Source organism: Lathyrus oleraceus, chromosome 7 (genome assembly GCF_024323335.1).
Source record: "Lathyrus oleraceus cultivar Zhongwan6 chromosome 7, CAAS_Psat_ZW6_1.0, whole genome shotgun sequence".
In the NCBI taxonomy this organism is placed as follows: Eukaryota; Viridiplantae; Streptophyta; class Magnoliopsida; order Fabales; family Fabaceae; genus Lathyrus; species Lathyrus oleraceus.
In genome coordinates, this window is record NC_066585.1 from 197,680,880 (window position 1) to 197,691,723 (window position 10,844).

At 34.2% G+C, this 10,844-nt stretch overlaps 1 protein-coding gene across 1 annotated transcript; it reads right to left on the bottom strand.

Annotated features, from left to right (window-relative positions):
• Positions 1 to 4,732: 4,732 nt before the first annotated feature.
• On the bottom strand, positions 4,733 to 5,332 carry LOC127102897 (uncharacterized). Its single transcript, XM_051040217.1, has one exon. It carries the CDS (start codon positions 5,330 to 5,332, stop codon positions 4,733 to 4,735), a length of 600 nt encoding a protein of 199 aa, XP_050896174.1.
• Positions 5,333 to 10,844: the final 5,512 nt, after the last annotated feature.

Genomic DNA, 10,844 nt, shown 5'->3' on the forward strand with positions numbered 1-10,844 from the left:
ACAAAATTGGCAAAGCAAAAGAAAATGAAAAAAAATCCAATAATACAAAACATCAAAAATATAAAAATAAAAGAAAATGTGGAAAAGTTGAATGGAAAATAGGAGAAAAAAATTGTGTAACAAATGATGAATGATTTCTTTCTTAAACCTATAAGCTCTTTAAATCTAAGAAAAATAATGATTTATTTTGAGGTCAGCCACATTATAACATAATAAAGACATTATTGATACATGATTTAATATATTGTTTGAATTAATATAAAAGATAATCAATTTGATTGTATGCTTTTTTTTTAATAGAAATTTATTTATAAACATGCTTTATTATGAATGTTATTTTTATTGTCTTGAATTTAGCCACTGAAAAGGTACATGTAAGTTGTTGAAAAACCAAGTTCAATCAAAAGCAAGAATCATGTATGCATGCACTGATCTAGTTATGTTTAAATGTTTGTTTTACTTTTGTTTAAGGCAAAAATTATGGAAAGTTAAATAAGTGTGTAATTTATCTATTTTTCACTATCATTTCCACATTTCTTAGCTTACTTAGATATGATTAGATATGAAGTAATACTACAAAACCTTAAATTATGCTTAATTGAGAATTGTCTTAATAAATATGCATTGACCTTGGTTTATATAATTTTAATTACTTTAGGCTGAAAGAGGAAAAACAGAGTAAAGCCAAACAAAGTAACTAACCTAAAACCATAAAATCCAAAGTTATGCCAAATTTGATGAGTGGATTATGGCTCAATTAGTGAAAGTGAAACTAAATGCATGCATGGAAAAAAGAGCAATTCATCGGGAAAGTTTGAGTTTTGCCCGTGAATATGAGGTAGAATGGAAAGAATTGGAAACAATGCAAATTCACTCGAAAAATATTATCTCGTCCAACAAATTTATGGCCGCTAACAAATTTGTTTAAGAAGACTTTTATCCTAAAGAAAATTCGTCGGGGGAATTATATCCTCCCCGAAACCTATAAATATTTTTTAGTTAGTTATATATTTTAGTAAAACTCTTAACGAGAGAGAGTCAGACCTCTTATAATAAGAAGTTGGATCAATCAAAGAATATTTAATTTTTCAAAAGAGATTTTGCTTCTACACATTTCAACATGTCATGACTGTCATGTGTATCTAATTTTTTCTTATTGGGATTAAGCTTTTACATTATTATGTATTTTATGTACTTTATGTGATTATGACATTATGCACAAATCAAGCTATCAAACATATTTTATCTTTCATATTATTTCTAATGTGTGTTATATATATTATGTTTGTTAATCTATAAGATTTTGAAAGGATTTCGTAGGTCTATACCAAAGGTAACTCGTGGCTATGTCTTGAAGGACGTGATTGTTTATAACATGATGTGTGAATCTAGATGATATCGAGAGATGTTGTTAGATTTATACTTAGATATTCATCTATCATGAGTTTGAATTTAGACATGATATTCACACATGTTGAAGCACAATGCTTTTGTATTTTTTATTAAAATATTCTATTATGAATATGTAATGATTGATAAAAAGAATATGCATTAAATCATAATAAATACAACACGGAACCCCAACATCTCTATTACAAATATTTATACTATTCAACTTTTTTTCTTTTTATATGAACTGAAAACATTTTCAAACAACTAACCCTTTTTTTAATTTAAAATAGTAATAATTTTAAACATGTTATATTTTTTATTCTCTATGGATTAAATCATTTTACTCAATACATTATGATTTTCATTGACACAATTGTTACAATATTTTTTATTCAAATACTATAAAAGGAAACCAACATGTATCTCGTCTCAACCACAAAGTTGATCTTTAAGATGTCTCCACGACTCTCTTGGTGTCATCTTCCTTCTTACTTGACTGCATCTTACAAGAATGTCCTTTGTATGAGGCACTTTTTGGATAGTCATTGAATGGTAGGTGACCTCGGGATCTATGTCGAGCATCTCTGCCACGAACCAAGTTAATAAATCTAAATTAACATAAAAGTATCTTGTCATTTATCCCATTACCTCCTCTAGTAAGTTGGCTTCGATCTCGACAAATTTTGATGGCTCGTCTCTCATCGGGATTTCCATGATATCTTTATCTGGTTTTGATCATTCAACGTCGCCTTTGTCCCTAAAAGGAAAGTGCCTTGTTATCATCGCTAATGTGTCATGGCTCTTAACAATCATCTAAATTAGTCTAATATATGGCAATAACTTTAATGGGTGTGACTTATTTTTCTTCCTCGTACTTATGATTGGAAATAAACCCTTTTGTGTTTAGGAAAAGTGTGTGGTAATATTAGAGGCTTGAATGGAACTTGGTAGGTAGGAGAATTATTTATGGAAGAGAGAACTTTGTATTTTTTCTTGATGCAAAAGTGTAAGATTACATCTCTATTTATAGTACTCTAAGGAGAACTCTAGACACACTAATTTTAGAGAGTTTTTAACTCTAGATATTCAAAGAGTATTCTAGAAAATATTACAATCTTAAGAAATATCTAAATACTTCAAATACTACCAGATTTTTCTAGAAACATTATCCAAAATAAACTAAGCCCAAATAACTAAGTCCAAAATCAAATAATATGGTTAGGCTCAAATCAAGTTTAATATTTCAACATCCCCCCTTAAACTTGATTTGTGACTCCAAGCATATTCCTTAGCTTCACGAAAGTTTCAATCTTGAGTGGCTTGGTGAAAATGTTGGCAGATTGATCTTGAGACAATACATACTTCAACTTCACCTTATACATCCATCTTACTCCAATTTCTTTATGTCCTCGTGGAAGTGTAGTAAGTTCCCATGTATCATTCTTCGTGATTGACTTGATTTCTTCTTCCATGGTGTCTCTCCACTTTACATTTTCAACTGCTTCTTGATAGCTTAGAGGCTCACAATTACCCAAAAGACAAAAAAAGTTAATGTCATTTATGTTTTCGGTTACCTCATAAAGCTCTTAAATACTCCTTAGTCGTGGCGTCCTCTCACTTGAGCTTGTTTCATCCAACCTTGGTGTCGGTGAGACCGGTGGTGTAATATTTTCCTCTATCATTGGTTGTTCCATTTCTTCTTCTTCTTCTTCAAAGTAAGGAAGAAAATCGTACTTGTCTTCTTGAACACTCCAATCCCAACAATTTTCTTCTTCGAACTCCACGTCACGACTTATGACGATCTTTCCACTATTTGTATTATAGAGTTTGTATTCTTTGGAGCTTGAGTCATAACCAACAAATACATACTTCTCACTTTTATCATCGAGCTTTGTTCTCCTTTCATCAGGAACGTGAGTATAGGCAATGCTTCCAAACACTTTGAGGTGAGAGATCCCAGGTTTCCTTCCACTTCATACTTATTGTGGTGTCTTCTCATGCACGCTTCTTGTTGGGGAATGGTTTGTCAGGTAAACTGCACATGCCACTGCTTCGGCCCAAAACTCTCTCGTCTTCTTGCTCTTAAGCATGATTCGCACCATGTTATTGGAAAGACCATTTTCTTTCTCCTCCTGGATCAGATCTCATGGCCTTATTGGAAAGACCATTTTCTTTCTCCACAAGGGCTTTGAACTTCTTAAAGTTTTCAAACACTTCTGACTTCTGCTTCAAGAAATAAACCCATGTTTTTCTAGAATAATCATAAATAAAGAGGAGAAAGTATTTACTCTTACCAAAAGAGATTGGATTGATTGGTCCATAGACATCAGTGTGTATGAGCTCTAGTGGTTTTATCGCTCTTGACGTTGATTCCTTTGGAAAGCTTTTCCAGAATTGCTTCCCAACTATACATCCTTCACATAGTTGGTCTGGGTGGTTTATACTAGGCAAACCTCTCACAATTTCCTTCTTTGACAAACATCTAAGACTTTCGAAGTTGAGATGTCCGAATCGTAGATGCCATAGCCACGAAGAGTCGGTATAGAAAGTCTTGAGACACTTTGCAACATTATTTTGAATGTTCAAGAGGAACATTCTATTATTTTACATAGGCACCTTAGCAATGAAGTTATGTCTACAATCTCTTAAGAAAAGACTATGTTCTTTCAAGTGGATGTCATAACCTTTCTCTAATAATTATCCCAAGCTCAAAATATTATTCTTCATGTTAGGAACATAATAGACATTGGATATGAATTGATGACTCCCATTCTTTAAGCGTATAAGAATTTTACCTTTTCCTTTGACAGGTATCTTTGAGTCATCTCCAAATGAGACATTGCGAATTGTCGCTTCATTGATCTCTACGAACATGCTTCGATCGCCGCACATGTGATTGCTTGCGCCAGTGTCGAGGTACCATTTGTTTCTTTTCTCTTCAACTTGGTTTTGGCACGCGAGCAATAAAGTTTCTTCTTCTCCACCTTTTTCTTCTACAAAGTTAGCTTTCTCCACAACTTTCTTCGAGAATCTACACTCAGATGCATAGTGACCGATCTTGTTGCAGTTGAAGCACTTGATTTGTGATTTGTGATTTGTCACACCTCGACCATGAATTTCCTCTTCCACGACTTCTTGTTGCTTGTGGATTCCAACTTCTTTCTCCATTGTTAGATTAGTTGTTGTAACTGCCTCTTCCTTCTCCTTCAAGTCCTCGTCCACGCCCACGATCTTGGCCACGACCTCGTCCTCTTTGGCTCTTGTAATTCGCATAATTTTCTTCCTTTATGTTGAGTTGTAGTAGTTGCTCATAAGCCTCCTTTTGTTTAATTTTTCTCTTTTATTTTTCTTCGTATACTTGTAAGGAACCCATGAGTTGCTCAATAGTCATGGTCTTTAAATCCCTGTTTTCTTCAATGTTGGTAACAATGAAGTCAAAACTTGGATTTAAAGTGCGAATTATTTTCTCCATGACTTTCACCTCATCAACATCTTCACCATTTCTTTTAAGTTGATTGACTACGGCCAATACTCGAGAAAAATAATCAGAAATTGACTCAGACTCTTCCATAAATAAACGTTCAAAATCACCTCTAAGAGTTTGAAGATGAATCTTTTTATCCTGTTCCACTCCTTTGTTGCAAGTTTGAAGTTTGTCCCATGCTTCTTTGGTCGTCGTTGCATTGGAGATCTTCTCAAATGTATCTTCATCCACAGATTGATAAATGAGGAAGAGAGCTTTCTTGTCTCTCTTTCTTGACTCCCTCAATGTCTCCTTTACACCTTGGCTTAGCGAGGCTTCATATTCCTCATTGAAGCCTTTCTCAACAATATCCCACACATCTTGAGCTCCTAGTAGCGCCCTCATCTTGATACTCCAATTGTCATAGTTGTTCTTTGTGAGCATCAACATTTGAAAAGGGAAACCTCCATTCGCCATTTTTTAGGACCTTGAAGCTCTGATGCCACTTTGTTGGAAATAAACCCTTTTATGTTTAGGAAAAATGTGTGGTAATATTAGAGGCTTGACAGGAACTTGGTAGGTAGGAGAATTATTTATGAAAGAGAGAACTTTGTATTTTTTCTTGATGCAAAAGTGTAAGATTACATCTCTATTTATAGTACTCTAAGGAGAACTCTAGACACTAATTCTAGAGAGTTCTCAACTCTAGATATTCAAAGAGTATTCTAGAAAATATTACAATCTTAAGAAATATCTAGATACTCCAAATACTACAAGACTTTTCTAGAAACATTACCCAAAATAAACTAAGCCCAAATAACTAAGCCCAAAATCAAATAATAAGGTTAGGCCCAAATCAAGTTTAATATTTCAACACTTATCTAGTATCATGAGAAAACATGTATGGGATTTTTATAAGTCAACTTTCATTTCCTCATCGTTCTCGGTGTCGTATTCTAGTTTTAAATAAACAGTTTGTGACTTTCATCCTAATCTGTCAAGGTAGACCTCTTGACTATGCATTTTTACACAAACTTGTTGTAGTTTAAAATAAATTGAACTTTCATTATCTTCCTTGTCTCAATTATTTTGAATGTAACATTAGCTCCCCATATCCCCAAGTCTTTGTGTTAGATTCGTCAAACATCTAAAGGTATTTGTCATCAAATGGTGTAGATGTCGAGGGAGTTGCATGTGCTAAATATCTTGGTGTATACGATATCACATGAACTCACCTAGTACAACAAAAAATGAAAGACTTTGAAATCTTACATAACGACATTCAACATTAGAGGTCGTGGTAGTTTTGTATACCATTTATCATCTCCCTTTAGAAAAGGATAGTGAAGGTCTCTTCTTCTTTGACTTCACGATTCTTGTTCAAAACTTAATGTAATTCTCTCCCCCTACTTCATCTTCAAAGAGTAATATACTCTCTTTATCGAGTTTGGAAGCCTTTGATAATAACATTTATGCATCTTAAGTGTCTATTCCTTGTCATTTTTCCTTTGTTGGAGGTATTGATGAGTAGGATCTCCCATTATGTGTAGAACCAATTGTGATAGAATGATGCACAACACATGAAGAAAAGAGAGAGAACTTGATCAACATAATGCAAGCTTATATTACTTTGTATATTCATTGATCACTTTACAATGTAGCTGTGAATTCTCTTATATAGATATGCACACTAAAGGTAGTTGTAACTAACGCAAAATTCAATTATTCATCTAACTACCTAGTGTAACAAAGTTACGTAGATTGCTTAACATACTCATGCATGCTTGAACATTATACACATGCATGCACTCTTCTAATACGCCCTAAAGTATAACGATGGTTTGATCAAAGCCACTTTGAGCTTGTCCCAAAAATCTATGAACATAGCAGTTGGAGGTAGCTTGGTTAGTGCATCAGCTAGTTGAGCATAAGCAAGTACATGTTGAATTTGTTGATGATTGGCTAGAACTTTCACCCTAACGAAATGAATATCAAAATAAATATGCTTAGTTTTTGCATGGAGTATCGGATTCTGTGAAACCAATATTACACTAAGGTTATCACACAACATAATAGGCACAATATACTCAATGTGAATTTCAGATAGAAGCGATTCAAGCCAAAGTAGTTTGCTTCTATATTCAGCCTTTGTACTTGACCTTACAATGAGTACTTTTTTATTTGAGCTCATGCCACAAGATTAGTACCAAAGAAGACACATGAATATGAGGTGGAGCGATGGACATTAGGGTTACTTACCGAATCAGAATCATTGTAAGCACGCAGGGACAACTTTGCAAGATGCTTGGTTGGGTCAAGTAGCAATCCATGAGTTGTTGTATCAATCAAGTAATGTAGAATACGTTTGTCGCACCTCAAAAAAAAGAGAACACGACTTAGAGAAGTGCAATCGCACGCTCGCATGATGGACTAAACAGAGTCGTCACCGAACTTTATTTATTCCTAAAAAAGAAAGGGGAAATATCGATAAAACCCAAGAAAGAATGACAATGATTATGGTCGTCGCAACCAAATAAGGGTTCGGGAGTCGATTACGCAAGGGGAAGGTACTAGCACCCCTCACGTTTGTTGTACTCAACGAGAACCAGAACTACGTAAGCCTTGAGTTCTCTATTGAGATATGTAGGAGCAGGATTGCAAAATCTTGTCAGGCCCATTAATAAAAAACTTAGGTTTAGTCCCCTTTATTGCAAAAATCCAAAAACATCTTCTCTTTTCTTTTGATCCTATCTTTCTTTCCCACCTAATATCTTGAGAAGCCTAACATTTCAAGCTAACACTAACACACAGAATTAACCAAATGGTTCCCGTTGAGTACAACGGACGTGAGGGGTGCTAATACCTTCCCCTTGCGTAATCGACTCCCGAACCCTGATTTGGTTGCGACGACCATAATCATTGTCATTCTTTCTTGGGTTTTATCGATATTTCCCCTTTCCTTTTTAGGAATAAATAAAGTTTGGTGGAGACTTTGTTTAGTCCATCATGCGAGCGTGCGATTGCGCTTCGCTAAGTCGTGTTCTCATTTTTTCGAGGTGCGACATTTTTTGAGGTACGACAACGTTCAACTGCAACCCAATGTGATTCAAGAGGTTTTTCCATTAATTGACAAGCTTTGTTAACTAAGAGTTCTATGTCAGGTCGTGAGAGTGTCAAATATTGTAAGGCACCAATTATGGAATGATACTTTATGGTATCTGAGATGATATTAGTGTCATGTTTGCTCAATTTACACTGACTGAACATAGGAGTAGTCACATCCTTTGCTTCATTGATTTTCAGTTTTAAGAGTAATTCTTTGATGTATTTGGTATGTGTAAGAAGTAAAGTACCATTGGCCTATTAATGAACTTCAATTCCTAGAAGTTATTGATGAACTCCTAGTTTTTTGAGAGAAAACTTAGTATGGAGTTTGTTAATGAGTTCCTGAACTAGTTTTGAGGAATATCCAATTATGAGAATGTTTTCCATATACACAAGTGCATAAAGAGTAAAATTATGATGATTATAGACAAAGAGAGAGTGGTCATATTTGCTAGATAAAAACTCAAAGTTGATCAATGTTTGGTGTAGTTTTTCATACCATGCACGTGGAGCTTGATTGAGTCCATAAAGTGTTTTTCTGAGTTTTCAAAGTGGGTATGGATTTGAGTCAATGAAGTCAGGAGTTTTTTGCATGTACACTTCTTGCAAATCCTTATTAAAGAATGCATTATTGATGTCAACTTTATGGATTTCCCATTTATAAGTGATAGCTAAAGTTAGAATAACACAAATTAATATAGGATTAACAACTAGTGAAAAAGTTTCATGAAAATCAAAGTCGTGTTGTTGATGAAAGCCTTAGGCCACCAACCTTGCCTTATAGTTATTCACAATTCCATATGAATTTTCCTTTACCTTAAAAACTCATTTGCACCTGATTGTCTTTCTATGAGGAGGTAGAGTGGTGAGAATCCATGTGCCATTGTTCATAAGTGAATTATATTCTGCCTTCATGGCCTCCAACCAATGACATTGAGATAGTGCATGCTTAACTATGTTTGGTTCAGTATGAGCTAGACAAATCTTGGCTTTAGATTTTCCTGATTTGGCTCGAGTGAGCATGGGATTGTCATTTTGCACAAGAGGTGCTTGAGGAGCTTGACTATGAAAGGAAGGATACAGGGAGCCTATTGAATCTGATAGGATGATTAAGGATATGCTATGACTACTGGACTTTTTAGAAGGTAACTTGTGAGTTTAGTGTAGAATAAGATTTGGTTCTGCATTTGGCCTTATGTTTTGATGATAATAATACATAGACTCTTATAGAATAATTTTGTACCTTAATGATTTTGTTTAGTTTGTAGAAACTACATACAAGTTCTAACTCTGAAGGAATAACATATGACATCATCAGATTCTGAACCTAGTGCACTCTAACTCTAAGATGTGTGTTCTAGGAGATTTTCAAGCTCTGGACTACTTTAATCGACGCTTATGAACATTGTTTATTCAAAGCTTTATGACTCTGAAGGTTCTAAAGATGTCAAGATTTGAAGTCTTGCGCTCAAACAACTTTGATAAACTGGATCAAGACTCTAAAGACCAAGTTCTGATAAACTGGATCAAGACTCTGAAGACCAAGTTTCTGAAGATTCTCTCAATCAGAATCTTATTCTTCTTCTATGCATGCTTCATCACCTCTCTATCAGAAGTCCTGAATATTGAAGATAAGATCAAAAAGGTTTTACGTGAGAAAATAATACACAGTACAAGATCAAATATTCCTTCCACTACACTGATTTTCTGGGATAAGGATTGTACTATTGTGCCGTTGTGTCTCCCATTTTCATAGATCGTTATGCAAGGATACATCTACATTTGTGTATTCCACTTATACCCTCCAATGGATTTTTTCATCGCCTATATAAAGGACTCTTGGAAGAATGGAACAGTAACCAAGTGCTAAGAATATCATTACGTGAATATGGCATATTGTGAATATTTTTTTTAGAGAAAAGAAACATACACATAAGGAACTTTTGTTCATACTCTTCATAGAATATAATTTTTGTACGTAACACTTTGTAATTCATTTGTGTATTCTACTTTTTTAGAAACATTTTGTAAACACACTTTGTATCTTATCCTTTGTGATTGTATTTCCCTTAGTGACTAGGGTTTGTTCCAAATTACTCAAGAAGACATTGACAATTGGTCTTTGTGTTGTAATCAAATTTGGTTATAGTGGATTAAGTCCTTGTGATAAGGCAAAATCACCTTGGCGGGTGGACTAGAGGTAAATTTGTTAACAACAAACCAGGATAAAAATAATTCTGTTCATTATTTTTGTTCTTAGTTTTTTGTTTGTCTTTTTAGGTTGAAAAAAAATTATTTCTTGAAACCCAATTAAAACCCCCCTTTTTGTGTTTCCATTACCTTCAATTGACATCAGAGCTTCAGTTTTGGTATTGATTGCGTATCAAACACTTCATCGTGTCAGATAAAGATCCATATTTGTGAAACACTATGGTAGGAAACCCTCCACCAGCTGCACTCGTTGGTAACAATGAAAAAGATCACTATAGTCCGAAACCCCCCAGTCTTTGATGGAGAAAAAAATGACTATTGGAAAGATAGAATATAATTTTTTTTCTTTGTCATGATATGGATATATGGGATATGGTAGTTGATGGATACGTTCGTCCTATTGATGGAAGTGGTAACAAGGTAGAAAGAAGAATGATGAATGATCATAAAATAAAGACTACAAGAATCATCATAAAGCAAGAACCATATTGTTGAATGCTATATCATACTCTGAGTATGAGAAGATCACAAATAGAGACACAACTAAGTCTATATTTGATTCTTTAAGGATGACTCATGAAGGAAATGCTCAAGTGAAAGAAGGCAAGACACTTTCCTTGATATAAAAGTATGAAGTCTTGAAATTGAGTCTTAACATTGCTTTTAAACAACT